The following is a 26,812-nucleotide window of genomic DNA, read 5'->3' on the forward strand; positions in this document are numbered from 1 at the left end:
AAAGCTCTTGACAAACATTACTGACTATATACACACAGGAATAGTAGTGAAATGCTGCTACTCTTTCAAAGGGCTAGACATTAATCCAAGTAGAGTAGCAAATGGCTGATCTACTTAAACACAAATCTGCAGAACATAGGTATGTATTTGGAAATGAAAACTCACACCGCAACACCTCCCTCTCAAAGTGTTTGTCATATTTTAACTTGATTGAATAACTGGTCTTATCTAACTCCATTCTCTTGCTAAGTCAACAACGGTGTTTGTATTTTTTTTCTTAGATGGGCCTGAGCTGGTTTATGATTGCTGTGAGGCAGTGAATAAGTACAAAGGCTGATGGCACCTCCTCTCTGAGGATATCCGCGCTGGCTCCTTAGCACCTCCTAGTGTGAGGATGGCTGATACGCAACACAAGAGTGCCTCCTGATCTGAAACTAGTTGTTTCATCATGAACCAAGTTATTTGAGGCAAACCAGTTCAAACCAGTTTCATTTATGAAATACTAGAGGCCTAGTGCACAGGTGGGGTCCCTTGGCCTGGCCAATGATCGGGTCCAATGGGGGCTATCTCGCCCAGTCCCGATCTGGCCGGCCAGGGGTTGGGACTGCAGGAGGTTGGCTGTGGGAGCACACTGACCACCAGAGGGCAGCTCCTGCATTGAGTGTCTGCCCCCTGGTGGTCAGTGCACATCATAGCTACTGACCGGTCATCCGGTCGTAATGGTTGCTTAGGCTTTTATATATATAGATTAGATCAAATTAATTGTTGCAGGGCTGCTTGGTGACACTGATTAAAAATATGCCATGTTTGTTGTACTTGCTTGAACAAACTGTAAATAACATGGCAATAATCATGAGTAAGATGTTTAATGTATACTGTTAGGGCTCTTACTGTAAAATACTAACTACTTTATTTTATTCTCACAGTATGACTGGCAATGACAAAAATATAATAATGTTCTTTACATTTCCTGTAATGATGTTATACATTGGAAATTTTCAATTCCGGGCTTATTATAAATACTTTGCTTTAAGTTTTAACATCCTTCCTCTCCTCTATAAATCCAAATGTCTTTAAAAATTCAGCATAACCTCAAGTTCCTCCTTAAAGCTTTCACAAATTTTTCAGAAAACAAGGCACTCTATGTTTTTAAAACCATCATGATTGTATAAATGTATCTTCACTGAGCATGTACTGTCTAGGTCCTGGGGATTCAGGCATGACCAACACACTATCATAGACTTTCAAGGAGGGCACAATCTAATGTGTGTGTGTGTGTGTGTGTGTGTGTGTGTGTGTGGTTGGTTGGTAGGGATAACACACAAGATAATTTGCAGAATAAAATAATCATTAGGATTATATGTAGGGTGTCTGAGACATATAGAGGAAAGATTGCATTTCACACTAGTGGGAAAGAAGACAGGAAGGGATTCAGGGAAAGTATAAAGGGGAGTTGGTGCCTCAGTTAAATCTTCAAGGATAAATAGGGGTTACTATGCAGATAGGGTTGAATAGAGAGAAAAAGAAAGACAAAGAGGGAAGTGGGGTATATAAAAGCATAGTGACATAAGGAGAGCATTCCAGGACAAGAGATGCACATGATGTTGGTGAAGAGCTGGGGTCACACAGGCCTGGGTTTAGTCCCAGCTCTAGTAATTATTTAATAACTACACAACCTTTGGGCAAGTCATTTATTTTCCTATAAGCATTAGGTTTTGCACCTGTCAGATGGTTCAAGTAACTTGACAAGCATCAAATTGGCAGAGTCCATTTTCTTCAACATTTTGTGGGAACATATATTGTAAATTGTAAGATCACAATAGAAATAAAAATTATGGTGTTAAAGTCTAATAGCAAAAACAAAAATTTTATTTTAGGGTTGCTAATAATTTTAAATATTTAAATGTTGTGAATACTTTAAGTTTAAAATGTGACTTATAGTCTTTTAGAGTAAGTTATGTCTACAAGTGTTTGTCATTTGCTATAGCTACATAGAAACAATAAAAAGTAAATAAAAAATTCAAGAGATTTATTTCCCATATGTCCAAACAATATTCAGCAATTTAAAAAACAAGTTTAGCAGAAGTTAGAACAATGTATTTCCCTCATCATTTGCTGAGAGGAAGCCTACTTGATTAATGTGATTAAAGGGTTGCTTGTAACTCAAGACTCAATTTAAAAAAATAAATTTGGCCTTATTACTTTACTTCCAACTGGTGGTTTTCCTAGTGTGATTTTTGAGCTACAATCTGCGCCTGCTTTGTTCATGACACATGAATTGTTTTAGCACATCCTTTCCCCTGCTGTGCATATGATTAAGAAAGCAGAGGTTAAATAGTGCAGTAAAGAATTGGGTAAATTCATTCTATTTTTGCTTGTAGCGAGTTTTAGTCCCCCTCCCCCTTTTCAGGACTTGAAGAGTGCAGAAATCTATTATCTTCTCTTGAAATTACTTAAGATATGTCCTTATGCCAAAAATATAACTTCTCTCTCAACATTTTCTGATACACTGATTTTGTGATGCCTGTGCTATAGATATTATCTGCATTGGCGTGAAAACCAAATGCAAGTATATCCTACCGTTTATTGAGTGCTCATGTGTGCTAGGCACTGTGATAAGCATTTTATTTATTTATTTATTTATTTTTAATCCTTACCTGAAGATATTTTTTTCCCATTGATTTTTAGAGAGTGTGGAAGGGAGGGAAGGAGGGGGAGAGTGAGAGAGACCCATCCTCCCACATGCACCCCAATTGGAGCCTGGGATTAAACCTGCAGGTATATGCTCTTTTAAAACATAGATAGGTACATAGATAGATAGATAGATAGATAGATAGATAGATAGATAGATAGACAGATAGATTAATTTCAGAGAGGAAGGGAGAGGGAGAGAGAGATAGAAACAACAATGATGACAGAGAATCATTGGTTGGCTGCCTCCTGCATGCCCTTCACTGGGAATTGAGCCTGCAACCCAGGCATGTGCCCTGACAGGGAATCAAACCATTACCTCCTGTTTCATGGGTCGATGCTCAACCTCTGAGCCACCACGGCTGGGCCCAGGTACCTGCTCTTGACTGGGAATCAAACCCCAGACCCTTCAGTCTGCAGGCTGATGCTCTAACCACTGAGCAACTGGCCAGGGCTGTGATAAGCATTTTAAATACATTGTTTTGTTTTTACTTTGTGATAATCCTGTGAAATAAGATCAACCATTCTCATTTTTAGGTGAGAAAGAAGAGGCTCTGAGAAGTTTTGTTATTGTTCCAAGACCCTACAATTAGCAGGTGACAAACTAAGGTGCTAATGTGATATTTCATTCTATATTTCACAGTCTATTTCATTCTAAACCTGGGTTCTTATCCATTTGCATTTTTTTTGGGTAGCGTTTGACTCAAAGGATTTAGATCTAGTTCTGGTAGAGTCTCTTATATGTAGTTGGTACAACACATGTTAAATTCAATTGAATGGAAATTTTATGTTCATGAGGGTAAAGAGCAGTCAGTTGCCCTCTTTGAGTTTACAGTTTAATGTGGGTATGACTAAATAGAAGATGTAATATGGAAACATGAAGGCAGTGTAGTTTGTAGAGGAATCATGACAAACTCTATGTCCAAAGAAATTGTTTCTTCCCTTAAACCTGTTCCTTCCCAGTCTTCAGGGTAATGCTGCTAATACCCACCCAGCTGTTCAAATCAGAATCCCAGGGGACATCCTTGATTCCTCTCTTTCCCTCACATACAATTCATGATGAAGTTCTGTCATATCTGCTCTGAAATATATCTGGAATCTACATCTACCTTCCCTGCCACCACCCTTTCCAAACCATCACTACCACAGGCATCACCTGCTAACTGGCTTCCTAGCTTCCTCTATCCAGTAAGACCCATGTACAGAGGACAGCCAGAGCAGGTTTTGTGGAGCAGGAAGCTAAATTATGATATAAAAATAAATATATAGAAATTGCTGAAGTGATTATATAGAATGATAGATTAACAAAAGTTATATAATTAAAAAGCTGACAAATTCCACAAATATAATAAAAAATTAAAAATTATTAATTGCTTGACCCATACTACATTTTAATATATTTTGGGGGCTTTATATTCTAATCATGCTCTTCAGATACCAAAAATTTTGTAATATTATTTTCACATAAAGAATAGGAAAATCATCTAGTTTTTCCTCTAGCATGGTTAAGGGAAATTGTTTTTATTAGTGATACTAGAGGCCCGGTGCATGAAATTCATTCACTGGAGGGGGGGTTCCCTCAGCTTGGCCTGAGACCTCTCGCAGTTGGACATCCCTCTCGCAGTCCGCGCTCCTTACTGCCTGCCTGCTCACTGCTCCTTAGCGATGTCCCGGAGGCAGGAGAGGCTCCCGCCACCGCCACTGTGTTCACCAGCCATGAACCTGGCTTCAGGATGAGCGGCGCTTCCCCTTTGGGAGCGCACTGACCACCACAGGGCAGCTCCTGTGTTGAGCATCTGCCCCTGGTGGTCACTGCGCATCATAGCAACCAGTTGTTCTGCCAGTTGTTCCACCATTTGGTCGATTTGAATATTAGGGTTTTATTATATAGTATAATTTAGAAAAATTTCAGCATTATTTGCAAATCATATACATTTTTAGAACTGATGCCAAATATCACAGAATCTGTAGCAAGTTTCCTTCATACATGAACTGCAAGATTTAAGGTTCTTTGCAGGTTCTTTTATGCAATAAACAATTTTAAATATTCTTTACTTCTTGAATGGATGACACTAATTAACCAATTTGTGTCAATGTCTTCACAGAAGAGGCATATTATACATTTGCTGTTATCTTCCTTGATGTTAGTTTTTTTTATAAAATGCAAGAAATTTATCTCTCTTGAGACAGTGTTCATATGATTCATTCCTCTTCACTAATTGGACTATCAAGCAATCTAGAAGCCTATTATTGCTTCTATTTAAAATGTATTTCTTCTTCTTATTGAATTAATACTTTTGTTATGATCTGAATTCCTGGGATTACAATTTACTCATTGATGTCAGAATAATTTTCTATTGAATTTAATTGTCATCTGTAATGCTCGTTTTATATTTAGAATTTTTCTCACTTCTTTAATAAATCAACTCAAAGATGACAAAAGAAGGTATTTTGAACATAAGTCCAAATCAGAAGTTGTAATTTCCCACTTGTTGAACTAAAACATTCCAAAATTCTGCCCAAATTGCAGCTAAATTGGTATATACAAAATTTACTGAATAAAATGTTTGCATTTCATTTGCACTTGGGTTTTTACTCCAAGTCTTCAAAAATATATTTTAAAGTTCTTAAAATGTCATTTAGTTTATACTGCAAGACTTGAATAACATTTTACACAGCTTGATGATTATCAGAATTTTCCATAGATTGGCTTCTAGCTCCATACATTTCACACCTGTTTCTTCTCCACTACTTACTCATTCATGTCCAGAGTCTGGCCCTAAAGGACACACTCACATTGCAATATGACCTTGGACCTTGCACCTTTGTATCATGATATCATAGTGAATGGTGGAAGCCAAGTCTGCACAAAGATGGCTAGATATAGTTTATTATACAAGATTTTCCTCTTCCAATTCAATCAGTGACCTTTCTAATATACTAATCTAGCCCTATATTTCTAACTATGTGTAGGAAGTTTCTATATTGTCATTCCAGTATTACATTAAACTTCATGTACTTAACACTAAAGTCATCATCACAACTTTCACTATCATTTTGAAAAACTATCTTTCCTAATTATGTCAATGCCACAATTACTCTTAGATCCTTTGCTCAAATCTGTGTAAGTTTTGGTTGACCTTAACTTCTTAGTCTTTCTCTTCTAAATGGTCATAATTTCTGTTAAATTTTCTTTATAATATTTTGACATATGTCCATTCCTTTCCATTTCCATTGCGGTATTCTGGTAGTAACTGGAATAAACTGTTAATAAAATGTTACACTAGACACTCTGGATCTATTTTAATGACTAAAAAACTTCCACTTCATTTATAATTAGCAATGTCTATTTGCATATAAACAGTGAGTGCTGCCAAATTTAAACTTTGTCCTAGTCCAGAGAGCAAGAGGCTGTTTATAAACAGCCCTCATGTAATATTGTCTACAGTAAGTGTCTCTGTTCTCTTATAGACTAAAGTTTTACTGTTAGTGTAGATCAGATTGACATGTCAGAAATTCTGAGTTATTTGTGTTAGAATTAATGAGGTTTTTACTGTTTATAATTTGAAAAAATATTCAAAGTGCTACAATATCCATTGTCCAATATAATAGTTAACATATACCATGTATACAATAATTTTTATGTTAGTATTTTAAAAATATAAATATTTCGAGAGGAAAAACTATAACAATATTCTATTCTGGAGCTATTAAAATGTCTTTAATGTAATTAAAAAATTATAAGTGGGCAATATTTGTTCACAATACGAAGTAGTAATGTTGGTGTATTAGGTTTGCATTTAGCTATTAAAAGTGACAGAAAGCCCAAAATTCAGAACTGGTAAGGGAAGAGACTATAGGAAAGATTAAGTGAGAATTGTTAGCATCCCTTCAAATGTTCCTTTCTTCCCTCAGTTATCTGACTTGGTTAACCATTCTTCTCTTTCTCATCATTCATCAAGTCTTCAGAGCAGTTTGGCCAAAGCTCACATGACAGAGTAAAGAGGGAAAAAAGGAAATCTCTGATTTAAAAAAGAAGTTTCCTGCAAGGAATTTAAGTGATAGGCAGTGAAAACATGGACATCTATAAAGTGAACCACTGGCAGGCAAGGCCTTCATCTTTTCAAGAACGCCAAGGTCTATGCCAGGGGTGGGCAAATTTTTTGACTCGAGGGCCACAATGGGTTCTTAAACTGGACCGGAGGGCCGGAACAAAAGCATGGATGGAGTGTTTGTGTGAACTAATATAAATTCAAAGTAAATATCATTACATAAAAGGGTACGGTCTTTTTCTTTTTTAGTTTTATTCATTTCAAACGGGCCGGATCCGGCCCGAGGGCTGTAGTTTGCCCACGGCTGGTCTATGGCATAGTAGAAGCTTAAGAAAGGGCAGGGTGGGAGGACTATCTATGCTGTTTTGGCACCAGATTGATTTAGTTCTCTAAGCCTGGCTGCTCCAAGGCTTCTGGTGGGAACCTAAGACTCGAAATTTAAGGATTTCCATTACCTAGTAAGAGATGATTTCACCTCCCTGACTTTATCTGATTTTACTGACAGAAAACTGCTCTCAGGCCTCCCTCTCCCTCTAGAAAGAGACATCAAGTTCCTGCAGATTCTGAATTAGCATTCTGACTATGGACCATGTGACTGATGCTCATTTTGTAAATGGCTTTTGGGATTTATCCTGAATCCCTTTGAGGGAAATTTTCTGGCTGGGCCTCAAATTTATTCCATTGATTTTACTGTTCTACAAAGATACTTTAGATTTCACCATTGCTTACCAATGGAAATCCCTTTGTTCTTGGCCTTAGAAAATTCTATTCTTCTGGATTCTTTTTAGAAAATGAAAGAACAAGTATGCTCAGTATTAAGCATGCTTCATCCAAAATATTAAGGTTAGATTTAATTTCTCAACTACGGATCTAATCTCACCTGGTCTAATTAATTAAGCTATTTTTACTAAAGGAAAATAACACAGTCTTCCACTCTGTTCCACATTATCTCATCCTATTTTTGCTTTTAAGATTTTTTTTCAACACTTCTAGTTTGGATGTGCTTACTCATAATCTCTTTGATCATGGCTATTGCTTCAGAAAGAGCTCCACTTACTTCTCTAGTCATGAACGTTGCCAGTTACCTAATAGTCTGTAATTATAGACGTTTAAACTTTGAAAACCCAGTATTTTCCCCTTTCCATTCACAGGAGACAGACTGAAAGAGATTTATGTGAGGAGACAAAAATCCATTGTATTTGTTGTTGACATAAAATGCTACAGATAGCTTTCTGGTTTTTGTCTCAATTCCTTAGTGTTTTTCCCTCCTACTTCGTCAAGAAAGTCTTAACTAGGTTCTAGTGCTTCTTAACACCTGTTTAATTTCCCGTTTAAGAAAGTAGGTGGCCTTCAGGGTTTGAGTTAACAGGCATCTTTGGTCTTAGCAAATGGAAAAGGCTGGGGAGTAAAGCAGTGGGCTACTTGAAGAAAAGACTAAAAACAAACCAACCAAAGCTTTGAAATAAATACTTAATATGTAACATTAATTTATCCCTAGAAAGAAAGTTTAAATCTTGAACTGGGAAAAAAGCTTGGGTTTGAATAAAAAGTCACCTTTTGCATATTTCATTGGCAAATATAAATGAGTGTATATTCTAGATTAAACTTCGTCATTTTCTCTTTCATAAATTAAAAATATAGTCTTTATGCTTCCAACAATAAACCTCTGTTTTCATTACATAAATCTGAAAATGCCTTGGCTGAATAATTTATCTTTCTATTTAAGTACTGATTATGCTCCTTCCTTTTTATTAATTATTTAGGGAAAAATCAAGGAAAGAAATCCATTTTAATAAAACAATTAAGGAATGTAGATAAAAGACAACATGCCTCAGTTTGTATTTTGAACTGCAAATCTTCTGACCTGTCAATGATTTTACATTGTAATAGTAATTTAACATCGTTACAAATGAAAAACAATGACCAAATTATATTGAACTTCAGTAATTTGTCACTTAGCTTGAAAATCATTCTCATGGGCACAAAAATGAAGTTTTAACCAAACCTCCACAGGAGGGCACTATAGTGTGACTCTGGTATAAACTGCAACTACAGCAACCTATTCTGTCATAATCTGGCCCTTGAGGGAACATCTAAAATAGTGAGTTCTCCTGAATTAGAAAATTCTGGTTTTCAAACTCAAGATAGTAGATCTCACATGTGGTAAATATTTTTTATTTGGTTAAAAAGGACTATAAGTAATTTAATTTTTCTTTTGTGGCATATATTCAACAGTAAATCTATTACAAAATTTGTAAAAATCCATGGTCTAGATGAAGCAAAATCTAAATAGTTTAAAATTATGTAATATTTTAACCAATAGTGGGACTATTTTAGAACCATCATGTTAAGCAATCAAAGGGGAAAGATAATATAACTGATAAATGCATTTATAGCATTATGTATAAGTGGAATGTATTTATAAATAGAATATATAAATAGTATACATAAATATCACTTATAAGGGTAGTATTACTTATAATGGTATGTCGAGATAACCAGATAGTAGATAGGTAAATCAATCTTAGTGAATGTAGAAATATACCAAAGCATTTCCTAATTGGTTCACCTGGTTTCAATAATGTTCTAAAAACACTCACTGTAATGATAAAGACGAAGATTTGGTCCAAACGAAGGTTTGTAAAATGCCCTTGATCCTTTCAATTTCACTGGTATATTTTAAAGTTGTTCTTTTTTTTTTTTTTTTTAAATATATTTTATTGATTTTTTACAGAGAGGAAGGGAGAGAGATAGAGAGTTAGAAACATCGATGAGAGAGAAACATCGATCAGCTGCCTCCTGCACATCTCCCACTGGTGATGTGCCCGCAACCCAGGTACATGCCCTTGACCAGAATCGAACCCGGGACCCTTGAGTCCGCAGGCCGACGCTCTATCCACTGAGCCAAACCAGTTTTGGCAAAAGTTGTTCTTCAGGAGATAAAATATTTTGATATTTTACTAGAGTTAAATCAATATGAAATTAATTGTAATCTTGTCAGTTGCTATGTGTCTTTGTGGGCCTTGCCTTATTTTTTTGAGGACTAAGAATGTTGTACAAGTCCAAGAAAGCTATATATATTAAATAGAGAGTTTCATTAAATTTGAAGAGTAACAAGAGCAGTGGTTATAGATATAGTTACACAGTTCTATAACTTTACATAACAAGTATGTTTCCATTAAGAAAATTACTCATTACAGTTTTGCCCCCCACCCCCCCAAAAAAATGGCATTTAGGTAAATTCTAACAATGAAGGAAAGGACTGGTGAAAATCCTTAACTTTGAGGCAGTACATATGCCTCTTTATAGACTAATATTGATAACTTTAATATTATGGAATTTATAGTGAAATCAAAATAATCTAACCACTGTACAAATCTGACAGCTTTCCGAATCTGCATTCTACATTGATGGCATCATATTTTCATACCAATGCAAAGCACTTGCTCTAAACTTTTGATGTTGCACACCTGGGTTGAATAATTAAATTTGTTGATAATTAAAATACTAGTTCAGCACTCCCCCGGGGATTTAAGGCAGATGGTTCTAATTTAAATATCTTTTCTTTTAGCTCATACTTACAGATTCTTTAGCCAATAAAGAATTCAAAAAGTAGATTTAAAAGTAATAAAAAACAAACAAAGTAAGGCTTGGATAATCTGCTTGCACATAATAAAAAAATTACATTAAAATGTTATTCTTATGTAAAATTGGCAAATTATGTAGTCAGATACTTAAATAATAGAATCATATACAATCAAAGTATGATTTCCTTTGCTTTTTAATCTGGAATCAAGCTAACCAGAACTTTCAACTTACCAGATTTTTTTGTTTTTTAGAACAAAAAACATCTATACTTAAAAGGTTTTCCCAGCTTTATTGAGGTATACTTTCATATACAAAAATTGCACATATTTGATGTACACATTTTGATGAGTTTGGACATATGCATACACCCATTACACCATCGCTACAATCAAGGTAATAAACATATCCATCTTCAAAAGATTTCGTGTCCCCCATTTCTTTCATTTATTTTGTGGTAAAAACACTATCTACCCTCTTTAACTACAGACACTATAGACAGATCTCTAGAACTTATTCATCTTGCATGCCTGAAACTTTATACCCACTGAACAACTTAATCTCCTGGCAACTATCATTCTATTTTTGCTTTGACTATTTTATATGATTCCCATAAAAGTGGAATCATGCACAATTTGTCCTGTGACTGGCTTATTTCACTTAGCATAATGTCTTCCAGGTCCATCCATAGGTTGAATTTCCTTTTTCTTTTAAGACTGAATAATATTCCATTATATGTATATACCACATTTTCTTTATCCGCTTGTTTGTTGATGGACATTTAGATTGTTTCCTTATCTTGGCTATTGTGAAGAGTGATGCAATAAGCACATGAGTGCAGACATCTCTTTGAGATGCTGATTTCAATTCTTTTGGTTATATATTCACAAGTGGGATTGCTAGACCATACAGAATATCTATTTTTTTTTTTAGGAACTTCCTTACAGTTTTCCATCGTGGCTGCATCATTTAACATTCCCACCAACAGTACACAAGACTTCCAAGTTCTCTATGTCCTCACACTTTTCTTTTTCTTTCTTTCTTTACTAACCATCCTAAAGGTGTGAGGTGATACATCACTGTGGTTTTGATTTGCACTTCTCTGATGATTAGTGATGTTGAGCACTTTTATATTTGGTATCCATTTGTATTATGCAGGATCATGTAACAAAATCCAATAGAAGTAGGATCCAGAAAATTCAGAATGAGCTTCTCCTCAAGGCACATGAAGATTGCCAGCATCCCTAATGATTTAGGCCTTAACATTTTAAAAAGATTACAAAGAATTTAGGTCAAAATCATTTTTTTCTGTTGTTTGTTTTACTTTTGAAATAACTACTAATTTACTTGTGTCATAGAAATAATTCAGCGTTCCTGTATAACCATTGAGATTAAATTGCAGACGAATGTGCCTTTCTCATCAGACTTCAATGTGCATTTAAGTACAATGACACTTACCACAGAACAGCTATTAAAATTAACTTTGATTTAATATTGCCATATACTCCCCAGACTCCAATAGTTTTACCAATTATCCTATGTTGTTTATAGGTTCAAGATCCAATCCAGAAGCATGTTTTCTATTTAAATTTCTTTAGTCTCTTCCAATTTATAAGAGTTCCTGAGCCTTTTCTTATTTTCTTGACCTTGAAATTTTTGAAGAGTTTCGAACAGTCATTTTTTAGAATATTCCTCTTTTGCAGTTTATCTGATGTTCCTCATGATTTATGCATTTTTGACAGAAACACCACAGAAGTGATGGCATATTCTTCTCGCTGCCGCACAGCAGGAGGTACCAATGTTAATTTGCATCATTTCTTATATTAATGTTTATTACATGAATAGAATTATATCGATCAAGTTTCTCTGCTGTGAAGTTAATTATCCAGTATGTTTAATAAAAAATAGCAATTTCTATGAGAAGATATATTGAGGCTATGTAAATATTCAATTCCTTATCAAACTTACACCTTCAGTTTTAGACTCTAATCATTCAAACCTAAATAAGTTATTATTGTAATACTTATCAAATGGTAATATTCTAATTTCATTACTTTTTTGATTTATTAGAGTTTTTCTACTGATGTGTTGTTTTTTTTCCTCCCACCTACCTATTCTTTAGATTCATGTATCTATAACAGTAATGCTTCACGGATATGTATTTTACTCAAATTGTTACATAGCCTATTACTATCATAATTTATTTTGATGTTCAAATTAGTTAGTGGGAGACCCTTCAAGCTGATCCTGTGTCCTTTGGGTAAGATCCCATCACTCTTTGTGTACTTCTTTACTTTCTAGCTCAATAACATAGTCCACACCTATCTAATTTTTTCCCTCCCCAAACCCAGAGTCAGTCATCTCCTATGGGGCCCTGGTTTCTCCTATTGGACAAGGGTATTTAGAACCCAGAGCTGAGCGTTTAAGCTTAGTGTGCTTATCACCAAGGTATTGTTGCTCTGGGCCATCTCAGCAGGTAAAATTAGAAAAAAATTACATTATATATTTTTATGATTATGATTACCTATCCATCTTAAAACCCATTATTAGTTCACACTGATATCTCCAACATCATGTGGTTTGATTGTAGTCTTCCCCCTTACCAAATATGGAACTCCCCTCCTATAGTGACAAAGCCCATTGTCTCTGATATATTTACTTATTTGCTCAGTTCCCCAACTCCGATTTTCAAAGCTGTACCAATAAAGTTAAACCCTAGTCATATGCTACCCTGCTGCCTGTCTCCTCCCCATTGCCCCCAGCCAGGCCCCAAGAAGGGGAATGGGAAGTAGATTAAGAAAGGAAGGAGGAGGAATGGCTTAAAAATCTTGGCTCAGACATGTCAATCCCCTATATTGCCCTAGTTGTGTTGACTGAAAGCTGGGCCCTGGACAGATACACTGTACCTCTCCAGCCCCCAGCTGGGTATGTGGCAGAAACTTAGCTAGGTCAAAATTTTTGTAAACCCCAATTCTGAAGTCATCTTTTGGAGTCTATTCAATATTAATTGAAACAATCAGGTTAGCTTTATAAGCAACTAAAACAAACTAAATTTTTACATTCCCTTCCCCTAGTAATCTCAAGGGTTCAATCTATTTTTTCACCTTGGAAGTAAGATAAAAAATGCATAGAAATATTATAGATTATTCTTTCTTTTTAAATGAAAAGGGGATAGCTAATGAATTTACTTATGAGGTTAGCTCCCTATTGATATGTTTTTGGTCAGAAATCTGCAATCACCTGGTAACATTTGGTGCTGCCTTGTAAATACTGACAGGCCAATTGCAATACTGGCAGCTCTGACTCATACTTCCATATTTCAAGAAAGATGTTTTTATTGCCAAATGTCTAAGAATTGATATGCCAAGTGTTAAAGACCATGAATATAAGCATGAGTAAAAACTAACTTTGTGTATTTAAAAGAAAATTAATCAACAATAAAAATAGGGGAAAAAACGCACAAAAGACGACTTACAGAGTTAAAAGAATGTAAACAAATTAGATAGAAAGGTAAAATACCTGTATCTTGGACCTCTGGCCAAGATGGTGGTGAAGGTAAACACAGTACTTGCTTCCTCCCACAACCACATCAAAATTCGAACTGAACTACAAACAACCATCATTCAGAACAGCCTGAAATCAAGCTGAATGGAAGTCTTACAAGTACTGAATTAAAGAAGCCACACCTGACCGGCGTGGCTCAGTGTTTGAGCTTCGACCTATGAACCAGGAGGTCAGGTTTTGATTCCTGGTTAGGGCACATGCCTGGGTTGCGGGCTTGATCCCCAGTAGGGGGCGTGCAGGAGGCAGCCAATGAACAATTCTCTCTCATTATTGATGTTTGTATCTCTTTCTCCCTCTCCCCTCCTCTCTGAAATCAATAAAAATATTTTTAAAAAGAAGAAGCCACTTTGAAACTGGTAGGAGGGTCAGAGATGTGGAATGGGCTGGTTCCACACCCACGTACGGCAGATCAAAATTGGGAGGGATATATCAGCAGTGCAGGTCTCCCCTGAGGAATGAGGGGTCCCAGCCTCATACCAGGCCCCCTAGCCCAGGGTTCCAGTGTCAGGAAGAGAAGTCCCCATAACTTCTGGCTGTAAAAACCAGCCAGGATTGAGGCTGAGAGAGGCTGAGGCTGCTGGAGTCCCAGGCAATTCCTCTAAAAGGGACCACACATGGACTTACTCAGACTCCCTCCCTCTGAACTCCAGAGTGAGGGGCAGCTTGACAGGCACCAGAGACATACGGGAGGAACTGGATTACTTGGCATCAGGGCAAGAGCTGGAGAGGCAGATTTCTCCCAGACATAAGTGCTGGCAGAGGCCACGGTTCCTTTGATGAGCCCACAGCGCCAGCAGACCATATCTGAGTCTTTATAAATCTGGCTCACAATGTTTGCTCCACCCTGGTGATACCAGGAGGCTCCGCCCCACCCAATTTTCAGGCCTACCCAAGTTGTTTCCATACAAATGCCTGTCTCAGATTTTCCTGCTTCAGAGTTTCCTAAAATCTCTCAGTCAAATGTCATCTGGCCTCAGCAAGCCCCACACCTCTCACTAAGTGGCCTCAGGCCCAGCACTAACAGCAGCTGGCTTTGGTTCACAGCTTGGTCTCACCTGGGCACCTCCAAACCCAGCACAAGAAGTAGCCATCCTCAGATTGCTTTGTAGCTTATGCAGGCTGGCCCTGGGCAGAACACAGGTAGTGGCTGACCTTGGCCTGCACCTCCCAGGAGGCCCCAGAGCCAGTACACCCAGTGGAGAGCTTCAGACCATGTCGAAGCACTACCACCAAGCCATCTCCACAGTGACACACTCAAGGGCACCGGAGCCCTCCTGAAATGAGTCCTGCTCTGTGTGGTGGGCCCCGACATCACTGATCCTCCGCAGTGGTCAATGATTGGTGCTCAGTGTTAACAGCCAGTCCTTGCAACCGATTGGCCTAAGTAAATCCCACCCATTGACGTTGCAACAGCAATCAAGGCTCAACTGCAACAGGAGAGTGTACAGCTATATGGGGGGCACACCTCGAGTACCCACTGTGATCAGCGAGGCTGTGCCACTGGACCCTACAAGATGCCACTGGACCCTACAAGACACCTACTACATTAGGCCACACTACCGAGCCTGAGAGGCATAGCAGCTCTACCCAATACATAGACACAAACACAGGGAGACTGCCAAAATGCGGAGACAAGGAAATATTGCCCAAATTAGAGTACAAAATAAAACTCTAGAAATAAAATTTAAACCAATTCTGAAACAGATGCTAATGTAAGTGATGCTTACAGGCATTGATAAAACACTTTGCTTTCCTTCTACTTACATATTCCATAATTATACTGTGATTTAAATAGTTTATATATAGAGAGATGAATGTGGAACAGGAGAAAAGTATTCATACATTAGCATTCAGAGTAACTAATTCAAACATCTAATTGTTCCAGCTCAAGGAATATTTAAAAGTATTACCAGTTAGATGTTCAAAATTATTTTGGTTTATTTCTATTGAGTCATGCTGATCATTGACAAAATTAGAAAATGTTCTGGATCATCAGACATACACACTACAGAAAATACAGAAAAGAAACAGATGACACAATTATCAAGAAAGCATTTCTGTTTTTCTTTTATTCTAGATACAATAAAAATAATTTTATAAAACACAGAGCTTATGCTATTTGAAGACAGTTATGGATGAAAACAGACATTTCTAGTTATTATTTTTCTATTTGAGAGAAATACTGTGTGTAAAGGGTTTGATTGTACATTCTTTGAACTCCAATATTCTTTCAGCATTTTAATTAGCTTGGAACAGTTTAAGCCTTTTTTCAATATTCACAGAACACCAGTGAGACATCTTATTATTGTAAAAATTACTTTCAGATTTATTCATTAGCCAATTTATAGTCTTTTCCTTTGTAAATCGTGGAGAACCAAACTAAAATGGAGTCACCTATGACAAGGACAGAATGGAGATGGTTAGTGCAGGTTCATAAAGGATACTTAACCTAACATTCCAGGAATTTATAGCTTTTCTCAGAAACCAAGAGGACAACAGCCAATTCCCAAACATCAAGCCATCTCTGGACTTCCTTGTTCCCATGACTCCGCTACCTTGATCCAAATAAGAAAGAGGCCACTAGGTAACCAATCAGCTGAAAAAGCCAAATAATATCTTTATTTATCCCAGACAAATTCCTTAGTCTGTGATGTGAGCAACTCGGAACTCACTGTTCCTTTAGCCTTGAGTTTTCTGGTCTGCAGGATGAAACCTTGTAATAAATTCATCTTTCTGCTTTGTTTTATACAGTGTACAGAATTTGGTTTTTAACACTAAGATAATTTTGAATCTTTGAAAATTCCTGTTTTATTAGGATAGGTATAAAAATTGTATTTTCTGAAACAGTTTCAGTTCAATTGGTTTAACTCAATAAATGTTTACTGAGTACTTCCCTATGTTAAGATCTATAAGAAATAGTCCTAAATTCAAGAAGTTTATAATTTAATAAAAGGTAATAACTTAAAAATCACACCTTGTCTTGCATTATTTTAATTTACACAAGTGTCATAAATGATGCCGAAGTTCAAAGTAAGTCATCCAATTCTGGGTAATCATATATGATTCCATAAAAAATAGTATTTTCTAACTATTATGAATGAGTAACATATCCTCTATCATAGTATTTCCCCACCAATGAAAAGGATTTTATTGCTTTTTAATCATAAAAACAATCAGAATCATAATAAAAGAGGTCAAGCAATCAATAAAACAACAAAAATATAAAAGAAAAAATGAAAAATCATCCAAATTCTATAAACCATTAGCATTTAAACATTTTCCCAGATATTTTTCTATGTAATCAGATATTTACATATATTACTATATTTAATATTAAATATGTACATATTTATTCCCTTTTAAATCTTTTGTAAAAGTTAATGAGCTCATCATTTATAATAGGTACGTAGTCTTAAATTGGACGGATGTGCTTAACCAACCTCATGGAAGAACACTACTTTCCAACTTTCATGATTGTAAAAAATAACACTAGGATGAAAATCCTCGCTGATATATCTCTGCACGTGTTTAATTATTTTCTTGAAATAAAGCCTTAAAGTTAGAATTGCCAGGTCAAAAGTATACCTTTCTAAAATTTTGATACATTTTAACAAACTACACTCTAGAAGAATATCAATTTAAATTTCCACAAACAGTGCAGGAGAGATTCTCACACATAGGCGAACACAGGACTGCCAACCTAATATAGAGACTGGTATCAAATTATCATATTTGTATTTCTTTACTAGTGAGCCTAATATCTTTTCCACATATTTTTGGCCATATTGTTTATTCTGTTATGAAATGTTATTTATTTATTGTTGAGCTGTTTTATTTTTTTGTATTCACCTGTGAAATGCTAGGGATGTTATTAACTCTTTGTTTACCATGTATTACAAATAATATTTCTGTTTAAAAATTTTTTCAAACTTGTTTTTGGTTCCTCTTTCTATTAAAAATGTAATTTTGATGTTTTACAATTATCAATCTTTTGCCCATGCAAAATTATAAACAAATTAGAAATGAATTCACTCATCTTTTCATTTAGTTTTAGTATGGTTTCATTTTTTAAATTTATATATTTTTCTGACATTTTCTTGGATACAATGAGTGAGCTGATAATGAACGTTTTTCCATTTCCCATCATTGATTTGAATGTCATTGATAGCATATATTAAGGTCCTATATAAGCTCACAGCTGTTGCTAAACTTTTTATTGTGACATATTGATATATTGATCCTTTCCAGATCCTATAACATTATATTTAGTAGGATATGTTGCTCTTCATTATATCATATTTTTATTGTTCAAGTCGAAGAATAATTTGTTTTATTCTCTCATTAGTCTATATACCCCATATTGAAAGTATGTTAGCCACAAATTTTAATAGGATTTTAATGGCTTAAGAGCTTAAAATTTCACAATATTGAGTATTTCTATCAAAGGAGAAACTATGCCTCTTGTCCAAGCTCTTTTTTTATGTTCTTCAGTAAAGGTTACAGTTTGTTTATTTGAGTTTTGCATATTATTTTGACTTTTTCATACATTTCTAAAACTTTTCTTACTTTTGTGAATGGAGTTTTTATTCCAATATATTTTCTAATTATATTGTTTAAGGTAAGTCATAAAATGTTAATGGGAATGTTTGTAATATTTCATAGTTTGGGGAAATGCATACTTTCATATTGTTAAGTATCATATTACATATTTTTAATTGAGGTAACATTGTAACATTATATAAGTTTCGGGTTTACAACATTATAATTCGATATCTGTATACATCAAAAGTCTAGTTTCCATCTGTCACCATTTATTTGACTCCCTTTACCCATTTTGCTTTTCCCCACACCCCTTCCCTCTGGTAATCACCAAATGTTTTGTTTTATATTCCACATATGAGTGAAATATGATTTTGCCCTTTTCCTTTTAAAAAAATATGTTTTCACTGATTTCAGAGAGAGGGAGGGAGGGGAGGAAAAAGATATAAACATCAATGATGAGAGAGAATCATTGACAGGCTGCCTCCTCCATGCTCCCTACAAGGGATGGAGCCTGAAACCCAGACATGTGCCCTGACCTGTAATCAAGCCGTGCCCTCCTGGTTCATGGGTCGATGTTCAACCACTGAGCAACACTGGCTGGGTGCCCTTTTCTTTTTTTAAAAAAAAATTATTGATTTTAGAGAGAGAAACATTGCTTTGTTGTTCCACTTACTTACTATTCATAATTTGTTTTACTGAGACCTGGGAAAGCACTGATCAGACTACATGTTTGGTTTAAGATACAGAAAGACAAGGCTTTCTTAATACTTCCTGAAACTCTAGGCATTTAGAAGCAAATTATATATTGGTATTATTTTACTCCATTAGTAACTGTATCCAATAAGTAATATATTTAACCAAATGACTTTCTGTACAATTAACAAAGTGTTTTTAAAGCATATTTGTGAAAAGTAATTGATGAAAGTTTTCCATTTGGCAATTATGCTGGACTTTTTATTATTAATTGGAAATCAATTTCTAAGCACCTGGAAGATACAGGCATTTGATAAAAATTAACATTTTTTTCTGAGAAATGTATCCCATGAGATTAATAAAATTTATTTCTAAAATAAATTTGACAAGCTGTTAGATTAATACCTGTATTAATACTTTTCATTAGATAAACTTACAGTGGCTTTCCCCAATGAATTAGTAAATATTTATTTTTTAACTTAGTTTTTTAAACTTTTTCCAGTAAATTGTCTATTTGTGAACTAAAATAACCAACCTGATTGGCTGGCTTCACTCATAGCACTAACCTGTCTTTTGACCACCCACTTTAGAGATTAAAACATGCACCCCCACGCACACACCCCACACATACCACACACACTACACGCCGAAAGTTTGAACTTTGCTTCATGTTTAAATAATAATCTCTATGGAAAAACATGCTTATTTTTCTAGCTTTCTTTAAACAAACTGGGACTGCTTTTCATAAATAATTTATAACTATTTTAATTTAAACGTGGTTGATTGCGTGTTTTCCAGTGAATTGACTACTTCTTCAATTGAACTGAACAGTTTTGCTATAGCCCGAACCTGACCCTGACTTTGGAAATTAAAACACCTACACACATCATCGTGTTCAAATACACACCCAAACACTGACCTTTGCTTCATGTCAAAAATAATAATCTCTTATGGAAAATCATGCTGCATTTATGCCAAACAAGTAGGAAGATTTCATTCCAACTGTGCTTCAGGAAGAATTTTCCTGTTAAAACTCCGTCCAGGTCCCTTTAGTCCATTAAGTGCTCCTACAGGCAAGTGTGTAAACGGCTTCAGTTTGTTTACTGCACACCAAGCCTGAACCACGCTGACCAGCATCCATTTAAAGCCTGTCATAACCTAGTCTTTTACCCATTAAGTTACATTTTCCAATATTCTCCAATACACAGCTCTGCTCAAAGTGAGCAGTCTCTTCCCTGTTTTCTGGTTAAAATGTAACAACCATTCTTGTCTTCATGACCTTGTTCATACTGTTAATAATTTCCACCCTCTCAAGTCTGAAATGGTCTTTGCTAACTTTTCTACATTCTGCCCTTCTTTGTAGGGCACTTCCATTCCCAACTCCTAAGCAAAGTTTTATTTTGCTGTCAAATTCCACAATGATGCTTCCCTTTCCTGATCTTTTATCTTATTTTTAAACTAAAGCTTGTCTGTTAATTCCCTAAATATTTAAATTTTACCTTTTCAAATAGATTGCATATTCTCTAATGTCAGGTACCATATGATACACTTCTTTAAAAAAATCTTCACCCGAGGATGTTTTGTAAATCCTCCCTTGAGGAGGAAGGGAGAGAGGGAGGAGAGAAAACATGGATGTGAGAGAGATACATTGATTGGGTGCCTCCTGCAGGCACCACGATAAGGGCGGGGATCAAACCTGCAACACAATTACATGCCTTGTCTGGTAATCGAACCCGAGACCCTTTGGTTTGTGGGCCAATGCTCTAAACACTAAGAACACCAGCCAGGACTGAAGGGTGTCTTTCTTCATTGATTTTAGAGAGAAAGGAAGGGGGGGGGGAGAGAGAGAGAAACATCAATGTGAGAGAGAAACATCAATGTGAGAGAGAAACATTAATCAGTTGCCTCCTGTAGGTGCCCCAACTGGGGATGCAACCAATAACCTACGTCTGTACCGGAAATCGAACTCACAACCTTCCAGTGTACAGGGAGATGCTCCAACCAACTGAACCGCCTGGCCAGGGCCAGATCATTCTTATTTTCAACAGTCATAAAGCACAGTGCTGAGCACATAATAGTTTTTGGTTGTTAAACAAAAATATCAGAAATCTGTTTAATTTTCTCTATAACTGAATTTTTACCTCGAGGTAGAGCCCAATTAAAAAAACACACTAAGTTATTGTTAGGCTTTGCTTTTCCTGTTTAAGTGCTTAAAAGATTTAATTTTACATTAAAAATAACACTAAGGTAATTTGAAGCCTTTGATGTCCCAATAAGGACATCGATGATTTTGTTTTAAAAAATAAGAATTCATATAAACATGGGAATTGTAGCTTTTAATTCAGAGGAAAGACTCCCCAAAGTCATTTCCTGAATATGTTCTTAGAGTTTGTCTTTGTTTCTCATTTTTTGGTTATTTCTTCCTTTTCTTCAAAACCTTGTCAGGCTGTTAGGAGGATGAAGTTCTCAGAGCTGTGCCTGACACTTAGTTAAGAGCTCAGTAAGTGTTAGCCATTGTGTTATTTTCTTTTATTTCTTTTACTAGAGGCCCAGTGCACAAAAATTTGTGCACTCAGGGGGGAAGGGGGGTCCCTCAGCCTGGCCTGTGCCCTCTTGCAGTCTGGGACCCCTCGGCAGATAATGCCCTGCTGGCTTAGGCATGCTCCCGGGTGGCAGAGGACAGGCCCAATCCCTAGGTGCAGCCCCTGGTCGGGCTCAGAGCAGGGCTGATTGGGGAGTTGGGGCACGGCCCCCTGTCATGCACAGAGCAGGGCAGATTGGGAGGTTGCGATGCCACCCTCAGTCACGCTCAGGGTAGGGCCGATTGGGGGGTTGGAGCACCGCCCGCTGTCACACTCAAGGCAGGGTCGATGGGGAGGTTGCAGCGCCACCCCGTCACGCAGAGAGCAGGGCTAATCAGGGGGTTGGGGCGCTGCCCCCTGTCACGCACAGAGCAGGGCCCATCAGGGGGATTGGGGCTCCTTACCCTGTCACGCACAGAGCAGGGTCGATCAGTGGGTTGGGGAGCTCCCCCCTGTCACGCACAAAGCAGGGCCCATCAGGGGGGGTTGGGGAGCTCCCCCTGTCACGCACAGAGCAGGGTCGATCAGGGGGTTGGGGAGCTCCTCCCTGTCACGCACAGAGCAGGGCCCATCAGTGGGTTGAGGAGCTCCCCCCTGTCACTCATAGAGTAGGGCCGATAGGAGAGTTGGGGCACCGCCCTCTGTCACCCACAGAGCAGGGCGGATCAGGGGGTTGGGGCACTACCCTCTATCACCCACAGAGCAGGGCCGATCAGGGGGTTGGGGTGCCGCACCCTGTCACACACAGAGCCGCAGGGTGATCAGGGGGTTGGGGAGCTCCCCCCATCAGGCACAGAGCAGGGCTGATCAGGGGGTTGGGGCGCCTTCCCCTGTCACGAACAGAGCAGGGCCGATAGGGAGGTTGTGGCCCCGCCCCCTGTCACACACAGAGCCACAGGGCGATCAGGGGGTTTGGGTGCTGCCCCCTGTCACGCTGATCCCAGTGCTGGGAGGCCTCGCGGCTCTGCTGATCCCGGTGCTGGGAGGCATATTACCCTTTTACTATATAGGATAGAGGCCTGGTGCATGGGTGGGGGCTGGCTGGTTTTCCCTGAAGGGTATCCTGGATCAGGGTGGGGGTCCCCACTGGGGTGCCTGGCCAGCCTGGGTGAGGGGATGATGGCTGTTTGCAGCTGGTCACCCACCCTTCAGGGGGGGTCCCCACTGGGGTGCCTGGCCAGTCTGGGTGAGGGGCTGAGGGCTGTTTTCAGGCTGGCGGGTGACTGAAGCTCCCAACTGCTCCTTTTTTTCTTTTTTTTTTTAATTCTGGGCCAGCTTTTGCTCTGGCTCCAGCTCTGAGGCCTCCGCTGATGAAAGCAGGTATCTGGTTTGTTTGGGTTCTATAATCGAAACAATGTATAACTCCAGCTCTGAGATCCAGCTCGCTGAAAGCAGATTTCTGGGGTTTTGTTTAGCTTCTATATTTGTTACAATGTTTCAAACTGCAGGCTCAGAGGCCGGCAAGGCAGGCGGGGAACATTGGTTTCCTCCGTCACTGAAGCAAGCAAGCCTCATGTTAGTTTCAAGCTGCCTGGCTGCTGGCTGCCATCTTGGCTGGCAGTTTATTTGCATATCGCCCTGATTAGCCAATGGGAAGGGTAGCGGTCGTACTCTAATTACCATGTTTCTCTTTTATTAGATAGGATTATAACATTCCCCACCCCCCAATACAAGCTTGGTAAAATATACAAAAACATTATTTATTATTATGTTGCTTATTGGCATCTAAAAATATGGTTAAGGATAAGAAAGCAGCAAGCTAAATGCCCTCAGAAGTACCTAGTATTTGCCTATAGGAGAGTTTGGATTTTATTCCTACCTTTCTCAATAAATGTTTATTAATGATCTCACATGTGTAAAGCAGTGTGGGGAGGCACATAATATTCAAAAATAGATCCTGCTAATTTTCTACAATATGACTATCTTATTTCAGCAACTAGAAATAATGTTATTTAAAATGTAGAGGAGAAGAGACATAAATAATTCAAGATTGAAAGTTAAAAGTGCCTCAAGAAAGGTACGGATAAAACGAGAGTTCACAGGGTAATGGAAGAGCTATTTTCAGTTTAGGGGGTTAATAATTCATAAAAGAGAGAGGGTTTGAAATGAACTTTGATGATAGAGCTAGTTTTGGACAAGCATCCATTGGAGGGAGGTGGGAAGATGTGATAGATTAGGGAAGGCTGCAAATCTGTCATTCTCCACATTGAGCGGTGTCCTTTATTTCCCCTCTGCTTGCAGGCTAGCTAGTTCTGTGACTGCTTTCATCAATGCACCCTGGGTGTGGTCAACTGACACTGCCAATTCTGAGCCTAGCCTCTAAGGCAGCAGTTCTCAACCTGTGGGTCGTGACCACTTTGGGGGTCGAATGACCCTTTCACGGGGGTCACCTAAGACCATCGGAAAACATATATATAATTACATATTGTTTTTGTGATTAACCACTATGCTTTAATTATGTTCAATTTGTAACAATTAAAATACATCCTGCATATCAGATATTTACATTACGATTCATAACAGTAGCAAAATTACAGTTATGAAGTAGCAATGAAAATAATTTTATGGTTGGGGGTCACCACAACATGAGGAACTGTATTAAAGGGTCGCGGCATTAGGAAGGTTGAGAACCTCTGCTCTAAGGGGACTGGGAGCTTCTGCTTTCACCCTCCTTGTGGACCCCAGCAGTGTAATCAGCGCAGCTAACCACATGGAGAGATTACACGTAGAGCCCAGGTAGAGAGAGGTCGGCTTCCAGTGCTTTGTATTTTCTTGGTGACTAATAAAGTTGGACATGCCTTTTTATTTGGTATCTTCTTCTGTGAAGTGTATGTTCAGTTTTTTGCCTATTTTTTTCCTATTGGTTTATCTGTCTCATATCTTATGGATTTGTAATTCTTTATCTATTGTGAATATATCTTTGTCACATACATTTTATGAAAAATATTTTTCCCCAACCTGCCTGAAATTTTGCCCTAATTGTGTCTTTTGTTGAAAAAAAGTTCTCAATATTAATGTATGACAGTTTGTCAGCATTTTCTTTTATGGTTAGTATTTTTTTGTGACCTATTTATGGCCATGATGATATTTTTCTGGTTTCTTCTATAACTTAAAAAGTTTTACCCTTTACATTTAGATCTACAGTGCATTTGGAATTGATCTTCGTTAACATTGTGAGCTAAGAGTCCAGATTCATTATTTTCCTTGTGAAATATACACTCAATCAGCATCACTTATTGAAAAGGCCATGTTTCCTCCTCTGCACTATATTGACACTTTAGTCATAAACTAAATGACCGTGTAAGTGTAGGTCTCATTCTGCACTCTTATTCTCTTCCGGTGGTCTACTTGTCCACCATTAAGCTCAACACATTGCTTTAGTTACTATTCATTTATAAATATTGAAACAGGTTAGTATAAATCCTTCAATTCTCTTCTTCAAGATTGTTTTAGCTCTTTTTTTTTTTTTTTTTTGCCTTTTGCAATTCTTTAGACATTACAGAATCAGCTTGTCAGTTACATGCACAAAACCTGTTGGGGTTTTTAATGAGATTATGTTGAATCTGTATATCAGTTTGAAGAGAATTGACATTTTTATTATATTGATTCCTCCAATCCATATCCACTATGTATTCCTCCATTGTTTAGATGTTCTTTACTTTCATTCAATAGCATATATGCTTTACACATTTCTAGTTAGGTATGCTTTTTTATGAATTGATTGACTTTTAGAGAGAGAAAGGGAGAGAGAGGAGAGAAACACTGATGTGAGAGAAACATCAATCAGTTGCCTCCTGCACATGTCCCAATTGGGGACTGAACCCACAACTTCAGTATGTGCCCTGACTAGGAATCAAAACTGTCACCTTACAGTATACAGGAAGATGTTCCAACCAACTGAGCCACATGGGCCAAGGCCAGTTGGATACGCTTTTTGATGCAGTTGTAAATGTTGTCATTTTATTAAATTTTATTTCCTAACTAGAGGCCCAGTGCACGAAATTTGTGCACTGGTGTGGGGGTGTCCCTCAGTCCAGCCTGCCCCCTCTTACAGTCTGGGAGCCTTCAGGGCTTGTCCTACTGACAGCTTAGGCATGGGGAGCAGGCCTAAGCCGCAGTCTGGCCTCCCTCTGCAGGAGGTGACCGGGCTGATCAGGGGAAGGCGCCACCTCCATCACCCCACTGCTGCTGCCACTGCTGGCCGCCACAGCCGCCAAGGTGTTTTCATCAACATGGACTTCAGTCCCTTCAACATGAAAAAAATGACAACTTTCTTTAGGCATTTTCAAGATGTCTCTTTCATAGAATGTGACATTTCTTTCTTTTTTTTTACCCTCACCTGAGGATATTTTTCCATTGATTTTTAGAGAGTGTGGAAGAGGGAAACGTCAATGTGAGAGGGACACTTCGATTGTTTGCTTCCTACATGAGCCCTGATCTGGGCCCCAGCCAGGGAGAAGCCTGCAACCTAGGTACATGTCCTTGATCAGAATCGAACCCAGATCCTGCGGTTGGCAGGCTGAGGCTCTATCCACTGAGCAAAACCAGCTAGGGCAGGATATGACATTTCTTAGCTCCTCCAGCAGCAGACCTTCGTTTTTTCCTTCAGGAGTGAGGTGGAAAAACCCTAGATCACCTTCTTGGATTCTTATTACCCAAATTACCAAGAATATTACCAGTGGCATACAGGGAGCTTAGCCAATGAGCAGCCAGAAAAGGTGTTTCTTCTGCAGCTCACGTGCAGAGGCCCCCCTGTGTGTGTATGCTGGGATGGGGGCATGCTCCAAGCCACACTGTGGCTGGTGGGAGGAGGTCACCAGCCCTGTGTGTGTCTGCTGCGCCAGTCGTGACTGTTAAGGCCTCCTGGACAAATTTGCATATTACCTCTTTATATATATGTATATATATAGATTGTTTCTTGCTAATATATAGAATTCTCTTTTTTTATTGGTCATTTTTCCATTGGTTTACAATATTGTTTTATGTGGTGGAATAATTTTTCAGTAAATTCTTTTGCACTCTAAATATACAATCAGATCAAATGTGAAAATGAGTTTTTAAATCTCACTATCCCATATCTGTACTCCCATTTTCCCCCTGCCA

At 37.8% G+C, this 26,812-nt stretch overlaps 1 protein-coding gene across 3 annotated transcripts in view; it reads right to left on the bottom strand.

Annotated features, from left to right (window-relative positions):
• Positions 1-26,812, bottom strand: part of CABCOCO1 (ciliary associated calcium binding coiled-coil 1) — a 110,685-nt gene that overhangs the window by 22,070 nt on the left and 61,803 nt on the right. The window contains exon 6 of one of the 3 annotated variants that reach the window (XM_081104893.1): positions 15,936-16,286. The exons of the other annotated variants lie outside the window; for them this stretch is intronic. Within the exon in view, the coding sequence (XP_080961019.1) occupies positions 16,272-16,286 (15 nt within the window). The 3' untranslated portion in view covers positions 15,936-16,271. Of the gene's footprint in view, positions 1-15,935; positions 16,287-26,812 lie in introns of those variants that run through there. 3 annotated transcript variants of the gene reach the window in all.

The sequence above is a fragment of the Myotis nattereri genome (assembly GCF_964212035.1).
Source record: "Myotis nattereri genome assembly, chromosome: 13".
Taxonomy (NCBI): Eukaryota; Metazoa; Chordata; class Mammalia; order Chiroptera; family Vespertilionidae; genus Myotis; species Myotis nattereri.